This window comes from Epinephelus moara, chromosome 7, assembly GCF_006386435.1.
Source record: "Epinephelus moara isolate mb chromosome 7, YSFRI_EMoa_1.0, whole genome shotgun sequence".
Classification (NCBI taxonomy): domain Eukaryota; kingdom Metazoa; phylum Chordata; class Actinopteri; order Perciformes; family Serranidae; genus Epinephelus; species Epinephelus moara.
The window spans coordinates 37251352-37278055 of NC_065512.1; the positions used below are offsets into that span (position 1 = coordinate 37251352).

At 41.0% G+C, this 26704-nt stretch overlaps 1 protein-coding gene across 1 annotated transcript in view; it reads right to left on the bottom strand.

The window, feature by feature from the left end:
- The window catches only part of gli2a (GLI family zinc finger 2a), a 107929-nt gene that overhangs the window by 65020 nt on the left and 16205 nt on the right, over positions 1–26704 (bottom strand). Inside the window, exon 2 of the mRNA XM_050048313.1 lies at positions 17266–17405. Within this exon, the coding sequence (XP_049904270.1) occupies positions 17266–17380 (115 nt within the window). The 5' untranslated portion in view covers positions 17381–17405. The remainder of the gene's footprint in view (positions 1–17265; positions 17406–26704) is intronic.

Sequence of the window (26704 nt, forward strand, 5' to 3'; positions counted from 1 at the left end):
CATATGAATTCCAGCATCTAGTGTACCCTAGTATGATGGAGAGACCAAGCAGGAGGGGAGCAATGAGTGAGTGTTTCTTCTGTACAAAGCCTCTATTTAAAGCAAACCACTCTGCCATAGGCCCTATAGACACAGAGCTCTGTTTCTATAGCGATAGGCCAGCCCAAGCCATCTGATCTCCCCCTGTCAGACCGCCACTTGTCAGCTCCTATTAGGGCCAGCGGTTGCCTCTGCTTACATGTGGTACCCATCACCCCAGACCATGAGGTAGCAATCCTGCTTGGCTGCTGCAGCGCCTTCCCCCCAGGGAAGCTCGGTTCACTCAGTCCTGGGATCACCTCAGGTTATATGTGCCGTGTTATGACAGCCTAATGGTGCTAGTAACTGTGTGGCAGTAGAGTGCGAGAAGAGAGAAGGAGGGAGAGAGAAAGTTAGAGAATGGAAAAGAAAGACTGAGAATAAGAGGTGTACAGCGTGTCTCACAAAATCAGAATTTTAGCAATGTCTATGTTAAGCATCAATGGAGGACAGATAGAGTTGCATTAGCAGCTTTAAATTCCTGCAAAATGTTTTATTTCTTCTAAAATAAGCTCCAAGAAAATGTCACTGATAGGGAAACACAGGCTTATAAACCTAAAACTGTAAAATCAGAATACATCTTAAGCAATAATTTTATGAAGGAAAATATTTCTCAAGCAATTGCTGCTGAACATGAGCCTACAAAACCCGCTCTGTTCCTTCTCCCAGTGCAGACTCTCTTGAGTGGCAAGGGCAGCACAAATTGCCTGTGTGTAAAAAGTATTGAGTTACCAGTGTGTAACAAAGGCAACAGTTAAGCTGAAACATGTATATAATCTTTCACAAACTCTTTACCATAAAAAATACAGCAATAAATGATAAATAAAGATTCAAAGCTAGGCTAGTTTTGTGAGTCATTCTGGTTGGCTGTCCTGGTGTGAGGAGAAATGAGTCACACAAAATGAATACCTTGTATTATTGTTGTTACCGCACAGCCAAGTTCTGGGGCAATTACAATGTCTCTACAGCTATGACAAGCTGATGAAGCTAAACACCAACCAGTCAGAACACACACACACACACACACACACACACACACGCACATGCACACACACACACACACACACACACACACACACACACACACACACACACTCACACACAGTATTGACTTAACTTAATGCACATCTGCAAAAACTGCTCTACAGCAGTGTCCCTTGCATCAGTTAGTTAGTATGTTCTAACAATGCAATAAGACGCCATACATGTTATTAAACAAACCTTTTACAAAAATTTTCCTTACAACTTTTGGTGTGCAAACAAGAACATAAATTCTTGATGGCTTCACGTTCTGAACACGGGCATGGGAAGGTGGGTGCTGAGGGTGCCGCAGCACCCTTTATGATAAGGGGTGGAACAACACAGTCTGTATACTGTTGGCTCTTTCATCATAACTAAACATTAATTTTGAATTTTGAATAGAGTATGACAAGGTGTCTGTCGGAAAATATATGAAAACCAGATCAACCAGCTTGCAGTTGCATGCCTCAGCAAACCACTCAAGTTGCATTTAAAATTTACATCTAGGTGTGTGAAAACTTGGATGCTTCACACACATCTCTTCCAAGCAGCACAGAAGATCGCCAGAAAAGGAAGGAATGCCAGAAAAGTATTTTTGCAGATCATTATAATGTCAAAGTAAAGTTGACCTTTGACCTTTTGGATGCAAAGTGTCCTCACTTTATCATTTTATCCTTTTAGACATTTGCATGAAATTTTGTCACTGACTTAGCGTAAAATTGTTTTAGCGTAAATATGTGTAAATATGTTTGATGAGGTCACAAGGACCTTTGACCTTCGACCACCAAATTCTAAGCAGTTCATTGTTGAGTCCAAGATGAAGTTGGTGCCAAATTTGAAGAAATTCTCTCAAGGTGTTGAGATATTGCATGCACAAGAATGAGACAGACAAGGTCACGGTGACCTTGATCTTAACCTATGACCACACTAATCAGTTCATTATTGAGTCCAAGTAGTTGATTTTGCCAAATTTAAAGAAATCTGCTCAAGGAGTTCTTGAGATATCTTGTTCAAAAGAACAGGAAGGCCAGACAACCTGAAAACATAATGCCACCTGTCACAGCTATCCCCAGCGCAGAGGCATAATGAGATGTTTAAAATGTGTGAATTTAATCAGTTCCTCTGATCTGATGTGACCATCATGCTATCACATCAGGCCAAAGTGCAATGGTCACGATCAGCTCATAAGTCAGCTAAACTTGGTGAGAGATTTGCAATTGCGGGAGCTAATCATGGATGTATAAAGAAAACAGAGCTAATCCATTGCAGACAGGCTAAGAAATATCAGAAACTGCCTGGACAGTTTTGGAGCTGCTTTTTAGATCAATAAAATATCTTGGAAGCAGGGGACTTCCACTGCAGGGGCATAGCCAGCAGAATGGAGTTTTATGGAAGCTAATGATGGAGGGGACGATGAGCAGATGGATGATTTGCCCAGGAGACATGAGTGGCTTTAGCAAAGAGACAACTAGATGTCCAACACCATTAAAAAAAAGAAATATTAGAAATTTTGCTACATGCAGTCCAGAGAGAAATTGTTTCTGATGTGGGGGCACACTCTTTAGATTAACAGCTGATGGAACCACCAATGTAAATACATTGTAGTAGTTTTCCCGTTGTTGCTATAAGTGCATACACAAACATAGTCATATGTGCACATTTACACTGTGCAGCACCCCTGAGCAAAAATATGTTCCTGTTTGAGTGATCATTTGAGTGACTTGATTCAATAAAATGCCTGTTGTCATGGGTGGTACCTTCTCCCTGACTTTTATTTTCATCACTGACCAGTCTGCAGATTACTTTATCAATTACGTGGTCCACAATTTTTTATCGAGCCCAGGGTGACATCTTCAAATGGCTTGATTCTTACAATTTACTGCCAAAAACACAGGCAGATTAAGTTTATGGCCTTATAGGACAAAGAAAAGCTGTGATCCTCACAGTTAAGAAGCTGGAAGTAGGAAATGCTTTTTTTGCTTAAAAAAATGACTCAAAAGATCAAAAGATTATCAAAACAGTTGCTAATCAATTTTCTGTTGATTGACCAATTGATTAATTAACTAATTGTTCCAACTCTAATTTCTTTGAGATAATCTCACCTGCCTTAAAACTTGCTCCCGGAGTTTTCCTAAATAATGTGAACATGTCTTGAGAAAAATTAACTTCCATTAAGGTTTTTGGCACTTGTCACTTCAAGTTAAACTGCATTTAAAAGAAGTGACAAATCCAAACCCTCTGCACATTTCTTCAGACTGAATACACAACTTAATAACTTGTTGATGGATGGTTTTGCAGTATTCATAAATTTGACCCTATATAACTTAGGTCAATATTTGCTCATGTCTGTAATTACCGTGCAAGCACCCAGTCTGGATGTTAATTACCAGAGTTTTTTTTATGAGATGGATTTTGCATTAAATGTTCCAGAAGTTGGGATGATTTTATGAAGTGATTTCCAGTCTGTAAAGGGAAAGAGTCCCCAGGGTTTTGGCAGTTTGTGCCAACCCCCCTCACCCCTCATCCTTCAGGCCCAGACGCCTATAAGTCTCCACCAGTAGAGCTGGTCTGGCCTCACGGAAGGAAATATTACTTGGAGCGGAGCGCTAATTGGCAATAGCCCAGACACCCCACAAGTGTTAATGAACAGGCACAATGGCCACAGCAAAGAGGGAGTGAGAAATCCAGATCGAGGCTAGGGAAGAGGGGGTCCAAAAATCACTGAGGCTCTCTGTGAGCCCTCACCCTCTGTCCGGGGCTTAGGGCTACTTCCTCCTCTGTAATTAAGGGGTTATCCCCCTGCACAATGGAGAAATTAAACTGTAAAACCTCGCTAGGTAAATTACTGCTTTTCCTGGGAGTTAGAGGAAGTGTCTTGATATGTAAACAATACCCCCTCTTCAGCTGAGTACCCTCTCCCTCTCTCTCTCTCTTCCTCTCCGTCACCCCCTGCCTCCCCCGCCTCCCTCTTTGTTCCGTGGGAATTTCAGATGGGACAGATTCTCTCTAAGACTACAACTCAATAAAGAATAAGAGGAATAAAGAGGATTTACAGTACCTTTATCGCTTAAGCATCTCAAACCTGTTTTGCCAAAGCTAACACTCAGAGAATGTGCACTCATGGAAAAAGCATACGCAGATACAAACACATTCTTGCCAGAACACATGTTTATGAAATCTGTCTTTCACTTTTTTGCATTTATTACAAAGTCAAGATGGTGACATATAAATATGATTGCAAAAACAATACAGAGCTATCTGCAATGACATTGAGCGTGCTTGCTGAAGATGCACTTTGCCACAACATGCAAGACAACACAATCTTTTATCATGGCAGTTTACCTTATAATCTCTGATAAGACAACAAGGGTCAAGAGGTGATTGTGAGACTACATACAGGGTTCCCACACATTTTTATGGACAATATTTCAAAAAAATTTCCATGACTTTTCAAGTACCCATTATATTTTTTTTTCTTGCTTGGATTTTTTTTTTTAAACACATCAGATTCAAACTCTATTCAAGCCTAATTTCAGCTAACTGGCAAACTTAAAGGGAGAGATGAAACACGAGGAGAAAATGAATAAATGTATGTGATGGTAAACAAAAAGTTGTCACACACTGACACATATATTCGACAGCTACAGAAAAAAATGAACCTCAAATCACCTACATTACGTGGAAGGTTATCAACAGAAGATTACTGTAACAATTTCATTCCACACAAAAAAGTTCCATAACTTTTCCCAAACTTTCAATGACTTTTACTTATTCAATGACTTTTCCAGGCCTGGGAAATGTAATTGTGAAATTTCTTGACTTTTCCACGTTTCCCATGACTGGGAAACGTGTATATTCACACTTAGGACACATTCACACTAATTTTCATTTGAAAATGATCTATGTGCACACAAGCCTTTCAGAACCATTTTAAAACATGTCTCTGTCCATACTAACATGCATGGAAATGACCATTAACATACACTAGGCATGCGTGTGCTGATGTAAATAAAAAGCAGATTGTCTACTCTACTACGGAGATGATGAAAAATAAGACAAAAGATTTCTTCGCTAAACCAATGATGAGAAAACTGTTGCTGAAAGTAACATGAGTATAGGGCACTCAAGGCAGCAGAAAACAGATTGGGAGTTATTGCAAAGCAAATACAACATATCAGGGGCAGTACCAGAAGTATTATCTATCACCTGAGGTAGCCATGGCAATGGGAAAGAAGTACCAACACAAGGAGGATGAAAACACATTAAATATGTAGGTCTAGCAACATGTTTTGGCTTAACACATCGTGACTGATAAGACCCAATTGGGTAGCAAATGCTGGTATCTGCGTCATTGTCAAAAGTCTCCATTTCCACCCATCCAGACTAAAACTTTTCAAAACTCTCCATTTCAGGGGTTTCCAAACCCCATAGTAATGTGGATGCTAGGCTAAAATGTAGCATCAGTTACTATTATTAAAACGAAAATGCATTAATGTGAATGTAGCCTGAACTGGCTAAATTTGAAAATGCCTTCCACATTATTTTCAGGTTGTTTTCATTGAGCTCTCTGTCCACACTGAAAAGCCTTAACAGAAAGACAATTAAACCTCTTCCCCTTCTCTCAGTCAGCAAAACAATGAAACAGTCAACATCTGGTAAAAAACGGGACAGACTGGTTATTCTGCTGAGTCTCAGCTGGTTAAAGTGGTAGAGAAAAATGTCAGCTTAGTGTGTATGACAGGCACAAATCTAGAGTAAAAGATGTGTTTGCAAATTTAACCCGCTGAAGCTGGATTTAAAGTTGTATTAAGGGGTTACGGTGCAAAGAAGAGTCTTATATTGAGTAAGACACAGTGTCACTTGTGTCATTGAAGTAAATGAAAGAATGTTAACAGTTACTATGGGGAGTATAATTGAAGCAAAATATAGCTGGATCATATACAAAACATCCATTTAGTCCTGTGGTGGTGCTATCGACTCACTGAATTATAAATCAAAACGAGCACTGTGCATATCTGAGGCAGGACCACAGTTCACCCCTTGCGTCAAATTTAAATAGGCTACAGCTATAGTGTGGATGTACTACTGTACTTTGTGCATTGTGAAAGTACGTGAATGTCAGTACTGTATAGGGCTGAAAATAATGACAGTTTTCTTTATTGGTTGATCTGTTCTGAAAAAATGTCTCTCTAAAAATGACCAAGACAATTTCCCAGAGCCAGGGTATTCTCATATTACATATTTTGTTTTCAGTCTAAAACCAAAAAGTATTCAATTTACAGTGACATAAGAACATGGAAAGCAAAGTCTTCCATTTGAGCAACTAAAACCAGATCCTTTTTGGCATTTTTGCTTGATAAATGACTAAATTGTAAATAGGAATTATAGATTTTATGATTACAGGTTTTATTTCAACTATAGTATAACTGTGTCTCCTTCTGAAACAACTTCTACAATTGATTAGACAGACTTTAGAATGCAAGATGATGGTGGTCAAGCTGACAAACAGTCTGCTTGCAGCACTGCGAACGTCAGATCCATGTCTGTCAGAACATGTCTGTATTCACCGCTGCCAGGGGATGACCCTGCTGCTCTTTGAAGCCAGAGCCAAAAATTCTCAGGCTTAGCTAACACCGTTGGGGAAATCACCTGGCAAACAAAACACAACAGGCTTACACGCTATACTAACACACACAGGCTTTCATTCAACAAAGCCTTTTCATTCGTAGACTGTTTATTAGACGGCCGCCTCCTTTAACTTACGTAACGGAGCTAAAGCACAGCGATGAACCTTGTTGCCGTAATCGCAAAATGAGGAGTGTAATTATATCTTCATGGAACAAAACTTTAATTCAACAGTTATGGATGTTTATTTGACAGTGAAGGCTTTAAGGGGATTTTCATTGTTGGTATTATATGAATGAATGGATGAATGACTTTGAACACCATAGGTTCAACATCTGTAACTGGACCAAAACATCATACGCTGCCTTGAGAATCACTCTGTTCATATTTTCTCTTAGCAACGGTTATCACTCTGCATTACTTATGATTTCATTTGTTTCAGGTTGCCCTAAAATCTTTATATACCCTTAACAGTTCATGATCACACACATTAAAAAAACAAAGAAAGTCAGAATGACACCTAATTCAACTGTGTTTTTATATTTCACAAGATCTACTTTGCTGTACCACCACCCTCATGACTTGACTTGTACTGTACTAAGGCCATCCAATCTAAAAATGACCCTGCAAAACACTTTGGGTGAAGGTATTGGCCAAAGGGCAAATGTAATGTTTGGGTAAGAATTTAAGATTCAGATTTCAGACATCCTGTTTCATGAGGCGTGGTGGCTTCTTTCATACCAAAAAAACTACCCTGCCAACCCCAGCCAGGGTTAGCACTCAATCATCTGTTGCTACCCAGCTGTTAGAGAACGACTGTCTTTATTCCTGTTTCCTGCAGCTGTATGATGAATGACATTACAAATCAGTTTTCCATATGGCAGCATTTTGTTTGCCTTTTTTTCCGAGGGACCATGACAACCATACAATGGCCTTATGACAGGCTTTTCTGTGATTACAGAGCAGTGTAACTAATAGTAGTGCAGTCCCAAAGCACTTTCTCACAAGGAATATGACACTGTAGCAAATGGATGCTTATAGCTGGATAGAAAATCCTTTTTTATCCTGGAGGAAAGAATAGTACAAGATGAACTGTGCAGGAAGCCAGCCTCCAACTGTAATTCCTTCTCTATGCCGTTCTATCTGACAAAATAAAGTTAAAATCAGTGTCCACTTACTTATCAGAGCTTGCAACCACATCTCACAGCCTTCATAAATGTTTTAGATGTGATGTCAGTCATGCTACTGCAGGCCAGAGACACCTGAACTAGACACACTCCATTTGCTGAAGAAGAATACCATGTGATGTGGTTGAAAGGCCCTGTAAGGTTAATAATTAAACCTTTGAGTTGAGCTTTCTTTTCCAAACATGTTGTTCCCAAAATTTTATTCTATGCATGTCAACAAAATAACAACTAACTGGCTTTTATGAAGATTTCAACCACATATCACAGTCTTCACTAGGTGTGTAGGAAGCTAGGAGGCTGTAGTAGCTTAAGTGGTTGCTGGTTCCATGGTAATCTAACAGTCATGACGGAAAAGTCACTGCGCCTGGCTGTTGTTTGCCAAGAAATACTTACAGCTCTCCCTAAAGCTTCCTAAAGACTGAGATTTCAGCAATCTTAGAAGTTTAGTGCAAGCTAAACTGTGCAACACGTATCTAATAAACTTGGGTATGACACCAAGTTGATGTATGCAGACTATACAAATGACAGCGTCTACTGAACCACAGGCTACAATGTAGGTCCATCAACGTCAGTACGCAAGAATAAAATGTCATCAGCGTGTGTCATCCATCTGCACTGCTGTAGAGGTAAGAGCAAAATCAAAACAAACATGAAATGAGCCCTTGTTATGGTGGCATTTATGCGTGTCAAAAAAGTCTGAAGAGGAGGATGAGATAGTGGACACAATCATGGCCGGGGAAGGAAGGCCAACTTGGCATGCCAATTTTTCAACAAATGAGACTGGTAACAGTTTTCTTATCCCACTCTCAGATAGAAATACTGCTGTTAAGCTTTATATTTATACCAGCCTTAAAATGTAGTAAAAGCTGTGCCTGTATATTAATTTTTCACTCATTTTTTGTAACCGCTTATCCTGTTAGGGGTCACATAGTCTCTATATACAGACTCTACATTCAGTGAATGTAGAGTCTGTAGGCAAACCCCGGAGATCTTGCATCCGGAAGAAGAGCGGAAGAGCCCTGGTTTCCGGTGCAAGGCTGTTTGTAGTCCGCGTGATATTGACCAATCACGTTTGAGCCGGCTGCAGTTGTTGCCAGGTTAAACGGTCTGTGCGGTGAACTAACGAGGCGGAACATAATTGGCATCACTGCAAACTCTGAATCCATCACAATGGTTCAGCATATTTACTTATATATAAACAGAAGTTGGAAACGGAAATTCGCCTCCTCCGCCCAAATCAAACCGGAATGCCAAAAAATCGGGGGTCTGCCCCCAGAGGCTGTATCGCCGTCTGCCGGAAGTCAGATGCCGAATACAGCTGATGGGTTCTGAGAATGGGGGTCACAGGGGTCCTGAAGCCTATCCCAGCTGACATTGGGTAAAAGGCAGGGTACACCCTTGACAAGATGCATGACTATCACAGGGAACTATCATAGAAACAGACAACCATTGACACTCACATTCACACCTGCCAATTCAGAGTCATCAATTTGGATTGTGGGAGGAAGCCAGAGTCCATCCATTTTTCCATCCATTTTCCTAACCGCTTCATCCTCTTGAGGGTCGCGGGGGGGCTGGAGCCTATCCCAGCTGACATTAGGCGAGAGGCAGGGTACACCCTGGACAGGTCGCCAGACTATCGCAGGGCTGACACATAGAGACAGACAACCATTCACACTCACATTCACACCTACGGACAATTTAGAGTCACCAATTAACCTACCCTGCATGTCTTTGGACTGTGGGAGGAAGCCAGAGTACTCACGCTGACATGGGGAGAACATGCAAACTCCGCACAGAAGGGCTTCCCCACCCCAAGGTTTGAACCCCCACTAGGTTCGAACCAGGAATTCTATTGCTATGAGGCGACGATGCTAACCACTCAGATTTCTAATCTCACTCTCAGACAGAAATGCTGCTGTAAAGCTTTATATTCATACCAGTATTAAATGTATTATAAGTTGTGCCTGAATATTAGATTAAAAAAAATCCATAATAAATTCCAGGAAGTAAAAATTACACCAAATTTAATATGTGACATTTGTTTAAGAAGCCTTTCAGTTTCCCCCCTCTGATCCTGTTTTTAGGACATGTTCCAAGAGTCAGTAAATTGTGGGCAGCTACTGTTTGCTAAACCTGCGTCCACTGTATTTACTGAGGCAACCTCATCTGCTTATTTTGCTGGTCGCACAGTTTACTGCGACTCGTCTGTACTGTCCTTGGAATGAGGCCATTGGAGATGGCCGGTGTCATGACCACACACTCCATCTGGAAAAAAAATTCTCCCTTCTGGGGATGTGACCATGAAAATATATTGTAAAAGTTTATTTTTTCATAAATGTTTATGGAATACCTCCGCCCACGCTCTAACCTTGCCGCTGACTGTTAAGGGTGGTTTGGCATTGTTTCTCATCGCAACCATTTTATTTAAAGGTTTGAACCCAGGTTATTTCACTAAGTTCACCCATCGGCTGGCAGGTGACATGTATGAACAATTCTAGCTCTATGTGACTGTGCCCCAGAGCTCTCAGTGGCTAACTGTTAAATGCTAGCAGAAGCTGGAGAGCAGCAGCAGTGAAACCTTAGATCTATAATTACAAGAAGCAGCATTTCTCTCAAGAGGAATTTTAATGATGGCAAAAAATCAATTTCCTCCTCTTGTTTTCTGGGGAAGCTACAATACAATTACACCACGCATTAATTGTACAGGCACCAGTTGTCCACTGGCAGAGACACAACTGCTCTGTGATTGTTGGGGGTCTTAAGAGTAGAAGTCTGGAACATTTAATAAAACGTTCTCCCTGGAGAGATACATGTTGATGCAAACTTCTTGGGGTGTTTATTGTTTTATATATTCTCGGCTGATGCCTTAGTGACTGCAGACATGCACTTCTCATCATGGGTGAGTGGGCTTTTTTTGCTCCGTGCATCTCTGTGATTAATTCTTTTCCTCCAGCAGCGTTTCTACGAGGGCGGACCACAGCTGTGTCTGCAGGGGAGGAGGGGGGAGATGGTGGTGGTGTGTGTGTGTATGGGGGGGGACTGAACCGGAAGAGCCTGACCACAAACTGTCCGCCTCTAGACCAACTCAGCCGTAGGAACCAGGCCTGTTTACATAAGCGCCTCCCGCCCGTGTTTACAGCTAGCACACATTTTTGTTTTACCACGTCTAAACTCCTCAGACGTTTATTTTGCTTCACTTGAACTGTGAGTGTTAGGGCTACATTAGCGGATGAAAGTAGCCGAAGCTGGCAGACTGGTGGCTTGAGTCTGATGGATACTGAGGGTCACACCAGGTCAGGGAGATTGAGAGTTGACAGCATAGAAATGCACGGGCATGGACTTTCAACAAGTTCTTTAATAACATGCGGCGTCTTCCCGTCAAAAGAAAGCGGTTGCCTGAGGCGACACCTTAGAGAAGAGGGGAGAGCTAGGCACCTTATTGGGCTGATTCCCATCAGTCCAACAAACAAAACAGGCAGGAAGTGTCTTAGAGGCAGGGGCATGGATTACACTCTGCATGCTGGGAAAGAGCTTTCTGTTTAAGAGAGGATGAAGCACAAAAAGAAAAAGGGAAGTACAAGCGAGGGAGAAGGGAGAGACTCAAGGGATAGGGAGAGAAAGCTGGCGGACAGGGTGTTGGTTAATCCCCTAAAGCATCCATATATTGCCTCCACCTCCTCTCCCACTGCTTGTAAACGGCGAGGAATGTAACATGTTGTCTTTGGGCCCTCTGTGTGTGTAGACGCCTCTGGTACAGAGAGATTTATATTCGCAGACATTGCCCAAAGCATACCACGTTGCTTTTTTAACTCTGGGAGGCTTTGAAGCAGAGGCAGAGCGTTCCAAAGAAACAACCAATATCAGAAATGTCCTCTCATTTGAGCCTGATTTATGTTTCATAACCACATTAGAGACCTTTCAAAGGCCGTCAGTGCTCCATTCAGTCAACATACTATAGGCATTGGCTCAGAAAATACAATCTGAAGACTAGGCTGCTTAATATTTGCCTTTATGACTGTCTTCTAAGCATTCACTAAAATAAACATTTGTCTTGAGATATTCTTTTTCAAAACTAGGAAGACAAGTCTCAATAGTGCTTTCAACTCGTTAAGAATTCCTCTGAACTCCATCGTTGGATTCAGTTTCTTTGCTTACTTATTTCAAGTAAACATAAAAAAGAATCCAGGAAACTAATGTATAATTCAGTTTTAAATAAAATGAAAAAAATAAAGTAATGATTATACATGTATATACAGTCTATTAGGCCTCAAAACCCTTGTGAACAATTGCTACCAATCACTGAGAGGAGAAGCACACTGCATCCTCCTGCAGTTCCCTTCTCTTAGTATGTAGGCCAGCTCGTCTGTGATAAGAATGCCCTGTAATGAGGGATGATACAGGGCGCAACTTCAGCGGGTACTCAGGCCTCAAAAACCTGTGTTTGGAACTTTACACAGCCATCAGCAACAAATGAAAAAAGACAAGATGTGCCCCTTCTGCTTTCACTTAGCATATATAATCTTTAAACCTGTTCTTGGCCAACCAGTGAACAAAATGAAACTCTAGATAAGGCAGAGAAAGAGATGCGAGTATGGAAGCTGAAGTTGAGGAGTGGCTTGGAAAGCAACCAAGTTAACTGTTTATAAGAGCCACATGAAGTAATGTGAGCACTGATCTCTGAAAGCCAGATAGTCAGCCAGCCAGCCATTCAAGTATTTAAGCATTTTTTCCCCCCAAGCAGACCAGTTAGAAAATTTGAATTAAAAAAACTGATGTAATGTTTCATTAGATGTGTCCAGTGTCAAGTAAAGGCATACACTGGACATATCAGGCACAAAATCTAAGCGTAAACTGACTCTGCAGATGATGAAGCTATAAGTTTGCAAATAGAAGGCCATAAATTGAAAGTCATTCCGGGACAGAAACCATATCGGCCTCTCTTGAAGTCATTCTTGGAGGACGGCAGTGGATTCCTGATAGTGTGCAGCTATAGACCCTGACAGGAAAATAAACAACAATGGGACTTGGTCAATAGGCCTTCCTGTAAGCTTGTTGCTTGCAGGTCTTCTCAAGTATCAGGAAAGACATTATTGATATGCTGTTATAAAATGTTACTGTAGATGACACCTGATAGAGCTGAGTCTTTCTCAACACTGGGGACACCAATATGTACTTTGGGCTGTTAAAAATGAAATCCATGACATGTTTGGAGAAGCCAGGGGAGGTGTTTCTTGTATATACAGCCTTGGAACTTGATCTGCAGTATTTCTTTAAATAGCAAAGATACTGTACATGAAGCTGCATTGCCCTGCACAGTTATCATAAAAGTCTGTTTGCCTTGGTCAAAAAACAATTGACCTGTCTGACTGTTACAGAGTATCACTGCCATTGGGACGAACTGCATATTTCTTTTCTTTTATGCTCAGTAGACTGCCAAGGCACAAGAAGAAAATGTTGGTATTTTACATTTCTGCCAAGCACAGCTACGTTACATTTGTATTATCGTTTCTAAATCGACATAGTATATGAGCTGACTTTGTCATCACGAGGTAGAAGGGATGGTGGTGGATGTCGTACCACCTTGGCAAGATGCCTGCCAAGCTGCAGACCAGTGTTTGAGACCAACAAACAAAATTGGTTGTGATTTAGCATTTCATCTCCATGTTTCCATCCGATTCTTAGCCACCTAGGGTGTTTTTTTGCAACCTATTGGCATTTTTCCAGTGGGGATACTGCTACAGAAAGTTTTTCTACCAACTGCTGCAATTTAAAGCGGGACTGTGCCCTCAAAACCCGGTATATTAAGTCAAAACCTGATCTTTTCCTAACCAGAAGTGGTGAGCTAACTGTCATCTGGAGGTGGAGAGGATGGTGGGTATTGTGTCACCTAGGCGAGTTGAAATCACTGGTCAAGACCAACAAGCGACAAAATAGGTTTTTTTTAGCAAGATATCACAGTGTTGCCAGCCACCTTTTAGGCACCAAACATGGCTGTTTTGTACCGACCCATCACTGTTTAGCCAGTGCCTTGAAAAGTGTTTGTGTTTTACAGAGACATTGCTGTGTTTCCAGCCGGGATTGCGGCCCTAAAACCGGATATTTTAAGCTAAAACATGATCTTTTCCTAATCATAACCAAGTGGTGTTTGTGCCTAAACCTAACCCCATGTTAACACAATGATGTTAAAACATAACGTGTCTGCTACACAATAACGTACAAATGTATTGTATTTGTGGTTTGCAGAAATACACAATACCAGGATTTTTTCTTGGCAGTAGAATACTTGAAACATCAGGGGATGGATTCTCTGATTCTGATTCCCTTCTCTTTCAACTTAGGTGGAGAGGCCAAGGAGTTAAACCAAAAGGGGGCACAGTGGTCTGGCATGAATGTGGTCATCCCTGCATAACCCTGGCCACTGAGGCCCCCCCACCACCACCACCACCCCACCCCCTCCTCCACCTCTCACCCGGTCTGTGGAACCACAGCAGCGTAAGAGCCTCATTTAGGAGCACAGAAAGAAAGGCAGAAATCTCTTTCTCAGGAAGATTAGTGGCTGTCCCTTTGGAGTAGGCCTGTGGACAGGGAGGGAGCTGGGGGAGGCGAGGGTCTATTTTGCTCTGGGACATTTTTCTCTGCCAGGGGGGGCCATGACCCGCTCCAGAGCACCCTCCAGAGAAAGACCTTGTGGCCAGTGCGGAGACCCCAGTGGAGACTCTTCAGACTGGAGCTCCATCTCAGACTTACCCATGATGGCCATGATTAACACATGGCTCCTTATCGCAAAGCCACGCTCTACTCCCTGCAAGACTAATTACACCACACTACTCTTCTTCATCCATCTGTGCTGCGGTGACCACTCTGAGTCAGACTTGCAGCCAATCCATTTTCATGTGAAAAAAATGGAGGTTGGTTGATTTAACGCTGCATTCTTGCTTGAGTACAAGTGAGACAGCGAGTGTTGACAAAGGTGAGGTCATTTTTTTTTGGTGCCTCTCATTGGCATCCTCCTTAGATATATCAAAGCTGTGAATAATTGTCTGTGGACAATGTGTTTTTTATGCTGAACAACATCAGTCTCTGTCGGGAGTTTGCGAGCTGCGGCTGAACTCTAAGAAAGATGAATACAACACACTGCTTAGGCAGAAATAATCAGAGTGTTAGTGAGCTTGTCTGCTCCACTGGCCTCGTACAGTCAACACCAAAGTGAGGGATGATGGAAAAATTCTCTTTGGCAAACTTTCCCAGAACATAATAAGGGCCGTAAAACAACAAGTTGGCAGATCTGTGTTTGAAAGCGTTGCTCTTCCTCAGCACACAGCACATCTGAGCGTCCATGTGGTGTGTAGCAGGAAGGAGGGGGCGCATCAATCACAGGTATTCCTTTGAAACCATGAGATGTTTTACAGTCCTGGTACCTAATCTGGACACATGTTACTCTGACATGGTAAAGCACAAGCCGACGCAGACTCGTAAATCCCGGGGCCGGGGAGTCAGGTTGCAAGGGCTGTGCCTGTGGAAGCACGCCCTGTAGCTGCGAGACAGATGCAGGCTGTCACACAAAATCCGGGTGCCCATTTAAAACCATTAACAAGGCCCTGAGAAAGAGGCCTGATTCCTATCACACAGACTAAACCCGACCTGCAGTTTTGCGCCAGCATCCCTGGCCTCTATCCTCTTTCCTTTTACTTCCCCTTGGACCCTGACTCACACTCTACATTAGTGGCCAGGCACACTTCCATTATGTCTTCACAATTCGAGACAGACAAGTTCAAAAGGGCAAGGCATGTCTCTATGAAACACAAGCAAAGTTAGCTCTCATGAAACAAGTTATGATATCTGTGGGCAACTGACACAGCTGATTAGGGTGAACAAGATGTTCTCAGATTGTTTCTGCTTAAGTTACACTATTGTATTGTGCGGGTTCATTTTCAAGCTTAAAAAACTTTAGTCTGCATGGTTTGGAGTACTTTGCAATTCAAATACAAGTAAGCGGAATACAGAGGACCTTAAAGTAAGCCAGTTTGTGACATCTTCCAAAGAATGTTTCCAAGCTGCCTGATTTATTCACATTTGCCCCACATTTTGTTTCCACATGCATACTAATCTGAGAACGAGTTCAAATAAAAAGAAAGAATAATCAAATTGAAAACAAAAGCAGAGCATTAAAACTATCTAATGACAAACTAACGTCCTACTTTTACTGTTACCCCGTGGGACAAAGTGAGCTTTGTAATGGCAGGCCACCAAGCCCTTCATTAAACAGTAAAGCAACTTGAATGATATGTTCCTGCAGTGGCCCCCTTAGATGATGCCAGTATGTCTTCCAGAGGGGTTTGAGTGTCCACAAGCCGGCTCCACCAGCAGGCTTTAGTAATTTATAACACTGGTACCTCAGAGGCCTGAACAAGGTCCTCAAGCCTCGTTATAAGGAGTTTTCATCACACATTCACTAATGAAAACATGAGCTCTCATCTTTTAATTATGACCCCTTTATAGTGGGAAGCTCACTCACCCTGCACCCTCTGTGGTACCTCCCAAGCACAAATAAGCCATGATGGGTGCAGACTGCTTATATTCAGTGGTGCAAGGTTATGAAATTCAACCACCACAGCCTACATAACGCACAATGGTCATAACTGTGTAAATGACTAAATAATTCATGTCATGGCAAGTGCAATATTTTCTTCTTTGCTGGTTTGAAAAAAACTTGTGGCCTCTTTGTGGAGGTGCCAGGGAGGGCGCACTGAAACGTCCTAGTTTTTCACCCCGCATCCCTAAACAATTAATGCTCGTGGCTCCTCTTGTGGCAGGCCACCAAGCCCATCATTAAGCAGAAACACTACTAACGCCACAATGTCATACGACATCTTCTTAGCATTTCAAAGGTGCTTCCCTCCACCCAGCCTTTATCCGAGGACTCTGATACACCATGTCGTCCACTGCTTTGCCAGCCTCTTTTAGTAATTCATGAAATTTACACTCGGGAGGTGAGAACAAGGTCTTTCAATCTCATTATAACATTTTTTCATCACCCATTCTCTGACATCTCTGAAACACACGGCCCCTATCTCTTGCTCTAACTCTTTTCATGTGCCACCCAGCTACTTATGTGAGTAGCCATAATGTTTCAGTTCACTGCACTGCAGAGTACACGATCCTACAGAAAAACCAAAAGATACAAGAGTCTTATATTATACTAGCGGAATAAACAGAGCTGAAGCGTTGCCGGTTTTTCACCAAATTACTAAATGACCTTGCTTACTATCATTCTGAAGCAATTATGTGTGATACCAACTCTATGTCCACTCTTAGTCAAATATCTAAAGTGTAAATAAGAAAAGAGCTGTACCTCTGGTCAGAGTGGTGGGTGAGGGCTTCTTTGGGATTTCTGAGAAGCTGCTTCCATCCAGACCTGAACCCTTACACTCCTTCTTCTCAGTGGCTGTTGGAGCTGAAGTCTCCATGCTGCTCTTCAATTTACGTCACAACCTGGGTAGGCAAGAGAGACACTGTTAGGTCATATATTTTATGTTAGCAAAAAAAACAACTGCTGTGGTGTAAATTAAGTAACACATTTAAAATAAGTTCATGGGAACTGTGGGTTTGTTATACGCAAACCAATAAGATGGTTCTTACTTATGGATAGTAAAAAAAAAAAAAAAACGTTTAATTTTTTTGCAAAGAAAGATGACATATACCTTGATAAGCAATTGCACTGAGTTAAAGAAGCTAGTGGACCAATGCTAGTCTGTCAAGATTTTGGCTGATTTTAGAATCTTTCTTAGATCCATAAATGTGATTTTAAAGTCAGGAATGCTGCAGATAAACCCTTTAAAGGGTGACTCCAATATATATGTGTATATATATATATATATATATATATATATATATACATATGTAATTCCCTGTTGTTAAGGGTTTACTGATGGCAAGGTAAAGTGGTAAAATAATCTCAACACAGCATACACCTCAAATGATATTGATTCTTTTAGGTGGTCCTTTTTTAAGGGGGGCTAAAATACATTTTGCTGCTGACCCCATCCACACCCACCAGACCTCGCAGAACATGAGGAGTTGCTGGTCTACCGCTGCCTCTAATTGGTAAGTTTGTTTGTGTTATTTAGGAGCTGAACCAACGAGTCGGTCACAGTAGTAATTTGCTTAGCTTCTACTCTAAACTAGAAGCGTGCTGACCGCCATCTAACTGTAGGTAATACATTGATTATGGATCTATTAATGTGTTTATACAGTGCAAATGCAGTGTTTTACTGTATTGTAATATGTCTTCATCTGATTAAATAAAAGTTTAATAATCAGTTACGGCAGTGGATCGGTTTTATCAATCTGTGTCAACAGAAAAGTCGAGTCCCTGCTGCAGAGGCGAGTGAAGGCAGTTAAGTTTCCCTTTCACTGCGCTGGGTGTTCTGCTGCTCAATCTCTTGATAATAATCGAATGGTGTATATATATATATATATATATATATATGTGTGTGTATACATATATATACATATATATTCCAAGAGCACTACTTATGAATGGTCCAGCTCCAAAAATAAAAATCAATTTGTTGCAGCAGGATTCTAAAAATAAATTATTGTGTGGAAAACCTTAATAACCAAATAGCACCATGCTCCATCTACAAAATTAAATCTTCCAGGCTATGTTAGCTTTTTGCTAACGGCTGCAGGGGAGTTTCCATTTGAAAAACACAGATGCACCCACTCTTTAATTTGAAATACGATTTACTAAGTCCTATGTTTTTCACAAAACTGCTAATACTCCTGAAATAGGCTTTGGTCATAAACAAAATTGATATTAAGCCATTTTCCATCTTCAGCCATTTCTCTCCCCCTCATTTGAACTAAATACACTTAATTTTGAAAAACTTCTCATAAATGTTTCACCTTTCTTTGTTGAATACCAAACCATCTACCAAGCCAAGACAGTGAAATTATATTTTTTTTTTGCAATTGAGTGAAGTGGATTACAATGTTTACACTGTGATTTGTGTATGTATTTATTCTGTCAGTGTAACTTCTGTCAGGTCAGGCCCTAAACACACAGACAGGTTTCTCAGTTTGATGTAATGAGCTCACAGTGCTCTTCTGTTCCAATTGTAAATGTGAGTGGCCCTCAGCGCTGAGGTTTTAGCCGCACACACTGTGTCAATACCTCCTCACGTCTGTGTGAATGGCTCGATGACTTGGGAACGTGCCACTTGTTTGACTTGGTGGGACCTACAAGATCATCCTCTGCTGTGAACAAACAGTCCCTGCCTGGGAGGGAGAAGTCATTCCACACTCCGCTAGTTCCCAGTCATCGCTTTTCCACCTGCTTTCAGGCACTGGCGAGAAAATGTCTGTGTGCTTTGACAGAATGCTGAGATGACATTATGGCAAGACCGAGCAACAAGGATGTAATCACAGGGGGTGACTTCATGTTTCACAGGTGCAAGGAAAAGGACTCCTTACCATGTTTGGAAAAGTTAAAGATATTTTAGTGTGCATCTGAATGCTTTGGGGCATCCAAATGGAGCACTTCAGTTTGCACCTCACACCTGTTGGCAGCTATGGCAAGTCAGTTGATTAAAACTTTACACGAACGTACCAAAGTTATCATTTTTTAGTCTGAAGTCTTATAAAACTAAAGTGTTTATGAGTTGACTTGTGCCCAAAGGACACAAACAACACCCTGAAACAGCAATCTGGAAATTAATTTTCACCACTCAAGTCGTGAAACAAATGTGATTTTTGGCTGTAAGAAAGACCATAAAAAAAGCATCAACACATCAAAGCACATTAAAAACACATTCTTATTGGAGTGTATGAGAACATGGTAACGCAAATATATAATTATGCATGCTGAGAATGATACCGTCATTAAAAAGAAAAGGTAATTGTTCAGTGATCTGGTTTCCGTTTGTTGAAAGTGTGAAGTGCTGTTTTTGGTTTCATGTGGATATCCAACATGTCATCCTTTATTGTGATGTGTGTGTATTAGCAGCCATGTCTGTGACCCTTCGGAGGTGCCAGTCGCCTGTCACTGAGCCAATGTAAGCCGATTAGAGGTGGGTGACTAACAGGTTTAGGCTGCATCTGTTTCTTTTTTTCTCTGGTGCCAAAACGTCCTTGAGTCTTGTCTTGGAGAACTCCGTCACTCTGACATCACCTTTGTGATAGAATTTAATGTGTTCTTTCATGGGCTTTTATCTTATTCAGAGTTGGCCAGAAAACAGGCTCTCTTTGGTTGTGAACCCTATTGGCAAAGATAAGACGTGCCCATGAACACACCAGTGCTCACAGCAACAGAGTTTGCCTTTCAAGCAGCTTGCCCCTTAAAAATAACTGAGAATCCTCCCCTTAACATCACCGTCTGATGAACATCTGGCACCACATTAATAGCTGTTTCCATGCTTTCACAGTATGCCAACTATTTGCTTCCCAATTGCCTCTGAACCTCGAGCCAATATTTTGATGAGGAGAGGTTTGGGGTACAAGCACCTGTACAGGTCATTTACCTAAAAATTAAAATAAATTAAAAATTGATCACCAGGCACAATTTAGTGCAGTAAGTTCTAAAAACTAAGTAAAACTGCTAGGTTTGAGTTAATTTCAAAAGTGGCCCCAACTTCACCTTGATCCCACCCCCCCACACCCCCACCCACCTTTAATTCCTTAATTCTGTGGAGCTGTTACATTACCCCCCTCCCACTAGCCGGTGTCTCCCTACAGGCCAAACCCGCGTTGCCCCTGATGACAGGGAAGCCCAGCTCTGACAGGCTGGTACAGGTGTCAGGAACCAAGCGGACAGATGGCAGGGGCCAAAGGCGAACAAACAACAAGGGTGCACTTCTTTTCTCATCTTCTGGTTGGCTGGGCAGCCCGTTGTGGCACGAACAGGATAAGCACCCCCCCCCACCCTCTCATTTCCCCACCCTTTAGTGCCATGTGACCACATACTGGGGACTTTAGATAGCAGGGCAGGATTACTCCGACTTACAACACACAGTCACCAAACTCCAAAGATCAGTCTTTACTTTTCAAATAAATGTTACAGAAATGAATCCTCCATTTTATGTTATGTCTGATATATGACCTGTCACCGACATGACAACTTTTTTAATGTTTTAAATGAAGGTCCTTGTAATAAGCATTCTTTAACAAGAAATAATGACCACAAGTCTTTAAAAGATGTTGATTAACATTTTCATGTGTTAATAAAACTAAGTAAGTGTTAATAATAGCATCATGCTTATTGTTGGCATTTATTAGCAGTTAAATGTGCCCTTATTAACAGTTAAATATGGTTTTTGCAACTACCAGATCTGAAGCAAGAACAATGCCTTGTTAGGGTTAATTAACCCATTATTATGCACTTATAAGTTTTTTTTTGTTTTTTTGTTTTTTGACCAAGAAAAGTGTATGTATGTCTTCACTGCATGTATGTATGACATGCAGTGAACGGGGACCAGGCAGGAATTAACCTCATGCAGCTGCAATTTGTTATACATAGTGCACATACACTTTTTACTATGCTTTTTGCAGCTACCCCATCTGGAATGAGCACTACATGTGGTCAAGGTTGATAAAATGTGAGTACAAGATTACATATAAATACAGTATTCTAGCTCTTATGATTTTCTGTCTTTCTTTCTTACTTACTTTTTGAACTTTTCATAACTTTTACCCATAGACTGTAAAAATATTTAATGTAGCTACCGTGACGTCACCCAATGATTCATGGACTTCCAGTTTAAAGCCTCAAGTTCACCATTTCAGCCGTCGCCATCTTGGTATTTTGAAGTCAGAAGTGACGAAGGGCTGGTGCTGTGGAGAAACGAGGGGTGGATCTGATTGAGAAGCCGAGGACACTATCCGCAAACAGCCTATCACTCAAAGTGGCCCGCCCAATTACGTTTATTTCTGCTGTAAAGTTGGGCATTTTAACATGGGGTCTACAGGGACGCCTCAAGTGGGCGTTCAAAGAACTGCAGTTTTTGGCACTTCCGCATTGGCTTCATTTTTTAGCCCCGGAGGTTGCCGCTTGGTATATGGCAGTCACTTGTGCTTCACTGCTAAAATATTGTCGTTAGCAAAACAATCTTTAAAGTAATATTCTAAAATAATTGACCTGGGTTCAAAACCAGCTTGGACCCTTTGCTGCATGTCAGACCTTCCACTTTAAAAATCTAAAAAAAAACCAAGCAACCCTGTTAATAAGTGCATAATGAGAGATTTATTAGCATTAACTAGGCATTGCTCTCACTTTACATCTGGTAGCAGCAAGAAGCATAGTTAACTTTAACTTAAGAGTAAACTAAAGAGAATACTGAACTGTGAACAATGCATTTCTTATATGTGCTTATTAATGTTTTATAATCTAACAATAAATGCGTTATATGATCCTATTATGAACAATTATATAGTAGAATTATTATTAATATAGGACTTAGTGGCATCTAGGGTGAAGTTGCAGAACTGAAACTGCATGTAGGAGAATTACAGTGGGGTGGTGGGCTACCGTAGAACAACATGGCGGACTTCATGGAAGAGGACCTGCTCCAATGTATATACAAACAGCTCATTCTAAGATAATGAAAACACAATGACTCTAAGTTTTAGGTATAATAAACATTTCTACCAATAGATAACCCTTAATCCTACACACTAGGCCTTTACAACATAATATTGTACCACTACTACTACTACTAACAATAATAACAACAATAATAGTGATGATGATAATTTTCTTATAAGGACTTATATGGCTCTTATCTATTAATTATCGCTAATTAAAGGGGCCTAAATATAAAGTGTTGCCAAAACTTCTACATCTGGTGTTTTGAAGATCTGTCATATGGAAGTGATGTTAAACAGACCTAAAATGTACAAATTATGAAAATGAGGAAAAAGCCACCCCAAGATCAGCTTTGCTGTCTGATTACTGAATGATTTCTGGGAAGTGCAGAGCAAGAACACCATCACAATGTCTGTGTAGAAGCCAAATACCAAAACAAGAACCTTACAGATTACTGCTTTAAATGATTTATTAAGTTCATTTCAATGCAAAGCTGCCTTTTATAAGGCTAGACTAACCATATCCGAAACCTTAACCCTAAGTTTTACAGTGAGGCTGCTTTGTTCTTGTTCCTTCCTGCCACACAGCCACAAAACTGGATGTTTTTCCATTGAGAAATGTCTTTGCCTTTGGTGAAGTATCTCACAAACATTCAAAGTGAGGTTTGGTGAAGAATTTGTGTCTGTGCATTTGTTTTTTTCCCGAGTGCAAGACTTGACAAGGTTGAACTGTTATGGAAGTGAACACAGATGCCAAGAAATATGTCTTGTGTTTAACAAATTCATCAAATTCTTAAAAGCTGTTTTCAAACTCAACCCACTCACACTGAGGAGAATATGTTCTGTGTTATATTTATTGATTCATAACAAAAAATAGGTAGGAAAAAAAGTTGGTTCTTTTAACAGGGTTATTGCACAGGACGGCAAATATTAACAGAGTATAGCAGAAGTCGTACATCTTGATTTTCCTTCACCAGCCCTCACTCTGATGGGCCATCCAGACATGCCACTTAACCACACGAGGCACAGGAAAAAGACTGAGGTAATGGGGAAAGTCACTGTTATGTTTTCTTTTGCCAAGGTCAAGTCTTAAAATTGTAAGAGGCTCAGATAATTCAACTTCACTCCAGTGCAGAATCGCTTGCTTTTTTCTGCTGATATCTTTTAACAAGAAAGTCAGAATATTCACTTGACTATTGAGTTTACAGCTCAGGTCAATAATTATCTTGCCCAGATTTGCAGAATTTCTCCAATTTAAAAACAATAGTCTCTGGCTCATCTTTTGTACTCCCTGAACTCCTCTTCCTCTTTCAGTTAATTTACCTTAGGCCCCCCTCAACCTCAGAACTCGCAGGACTTTTGTTATGAGACCCGGTGTGTGTTTTTCTTAGCGCCTCGGTCAGTTTCAAGTGTTCCTCTCCTCCACTACCGTTCAACAGCTCCCCTTTCACCAACACTGAAAGGAATGCAAACACACATCAAAAGAGGCCCTCTCATTTTGAAGATTTCCAGGCTTTGCTCTTCTTACTTTCTTCCTTCCTATCTTTCAGTCAATGTGATCCGTATGCTGGTAGGCTCTCTTTCCTGGCAGCAGCAGCAGCACGCACGCACACACACACACACACACACACACACACACACACACATTTATATGGGTGCACACAGTGAGTTCGCACATACACAATGACAGACTCACCAACTGCTGTCCTACACTCTGCTCACTTGGCAAAGACAAGATAGATAGACAGGTGAGGTCTCCTGCTCCTGCGCCACCTGCAGACCTCTCTGCTCAGGTTTCTGATGGTGACACTCATGTAGGTTAACATAACAAACACTCAAAGCCAAAATATGGTTTTGTTTTGCATATTTCTGTGCCTCCATCATAGACATGTTGTTGTGTTATTTTTGAGAACTTATTGAGAATTTGTCATGCTTCCTATAGTATCTTGACTGGGTTTTTCACCAATCAGCTTCAGGACTGCCAAAGATTATTTTGCTTTGTTATGAGACAGTAACTTCGTCATTGACAGCGGCAGAAAGAAGAGCTAGAATAGAGCCCAAACTGTAACTACAGAAACTGCACTCCCAGGAGAAATATTGTGGAAAAACGAAAAAGCTATTTCAGAGTGAAGCAGACAGAAGGGTCTACAGTATGAGTTTGAAGGATATATCCAGGATGTCAAACTCACTCAGCAGCAAAAACAGGTTAAAAAGATAAAGACAGAAGCTATTTCTAAAGCCTACAGATGACAGAGTAAAAGTGAACTGCCACATCACTGGCGATCAAGACAGAAAACAGTGAAAATAAAGGTAAACCTTGCTGATTTTCAGCCGGCTATGTGTCAGTGCAGTTTGTGCAGATGAACAATGTTTCACTTCCTCCCGTTCCACCAGTGCCCAGACCTCCACTGGCAGATGGGCATGTAGCTTTGGGGGAAGCTAAACATTGTTAATCTGCACACACTGCGATGATGCACAGCTGGTTGAATATAAGGTTCCCTGTTTCCCTTCACTGGATGCTGTAGAGAATGGCAGGTCTTTATTTACAGTTATAATCATTTAATAGCAAAAGTAGCAAATGTAAACATTTAGCAGGCTATACCCAGGGCTTTCCTGCATAGAGAATTTCACCGGTGACACAGATGGAAGTCTGCACCACATTTATCGTTCACAGAACGGGGTTGCACGCCTACATTTTTAAAACAAAACAGAACAGGCAAGAGTGAGAGACTCTCGATGGGATATTTAAAAAAAGTGTGTTTGTGCATTTAGTCCTTCGCAGGCAAGCTTTTTTCCCGATTAGAATATATGCAGTTCACATAATCCAAAATTAATATATATTTTTAAAAGCTCGAAGATCTACTCATTGCTCAAAGTCATCCAAGACAGACAATAAAAACTAATGGAGTAGTCAAAGTTGTCACATTGAAATTTAAGGTGTGCTGATGGATTCACGTCGTCAACTCATGCATTGAGTAACATTACAAGTAAATGTTACACCTTAAAAGTTGCCCAGTAAATTAAGTTTTTTTTCTCCATCTCCAGCTGCTGCGAGAGGCAGCAAAACATAATTTCATTGCATTTCATAGTTATATTTTACTAATGTAACTTGTGAGCTTCAAAACCAGCCACAACTCAGCCCTGAGCAAGAGTGACTGTCCGCTATTGACCATTCAACAGACTGCAGTGTTTCTAGCTCCATCTTGTAGCACCAGATCTGTGTGCTAGGTACTCCAACAGAGGGGGGACCAAAAATGGGGACATTTAGGAATGGTTCCATTGGTTCCATCCACAACTTTTCACAGAGGAAACACAAATAATGCCTACAGAACTAAACTGAACCATACTGGACTGCTTGGTGGAAACGGGGCTACAATGGAAAACACTATTGCACTCGCAGATTTTTAGTAATACCGGTAGCACGTGGTGGATTTCAATTATTTGTAACCAAATAACCAAAACTGCCAAAGAGGGAGAAAAGAGCCATCTGTTTTGAACCACAGCAAAGCGGGGGCCAGCTGCCAGCGGCAATATACACCTGAGGTGTAGCATATCCATGGTTTGCAGAGATGTACAATGCTTACACTTTTATGGCAATCGGGTTGTTAGTATCTATAGAGGCAGATATTTCCTTAATGAGTTGGTAGAGACCACAACCAGAGCTAAAGGGAGAGAGAATTATTTTTTGTCAGGTGGCAAATAATTTCTTATGTTGCTCCATGTCTGCTGCAGGTGAGACAACTATTTGCTAGCAAGTTCGCCACATCAACTTTACAACGTGATGATTTGCCAGTTCTAGGGTTGCAACAATATACTGGTTTCAGGGTATATCGTGATATGAAAATAGATGGTTATTGTACCATGTATATTTGCTTAGCTGCGATATTTGAAAAAAAAAAAAAAGCAACTGGACGTAGCATCTCACCTTTATTTTAGTTATTTTCAAAAGGGAGACTTTTTAAACAGACTTCCATTAAAACAGATGTTTTAAAGTGTTTATTTTAGTAATAAAAATTTTGTTTCAGCAAAAAAAATCCTTCTATTTTTATAACTTTAAGGGTCAAGAATGCTTGCTTTGAATTCCCAACTGGCACACCATAAATAAAAGACTGCAATAGTCTATATCGTCAAGTATCAATAGAATACTCAAAGGAGGACAGGAGGGATGATTCCAGTGACTAATAACTCTCTTTACAACAGACTTGATAACT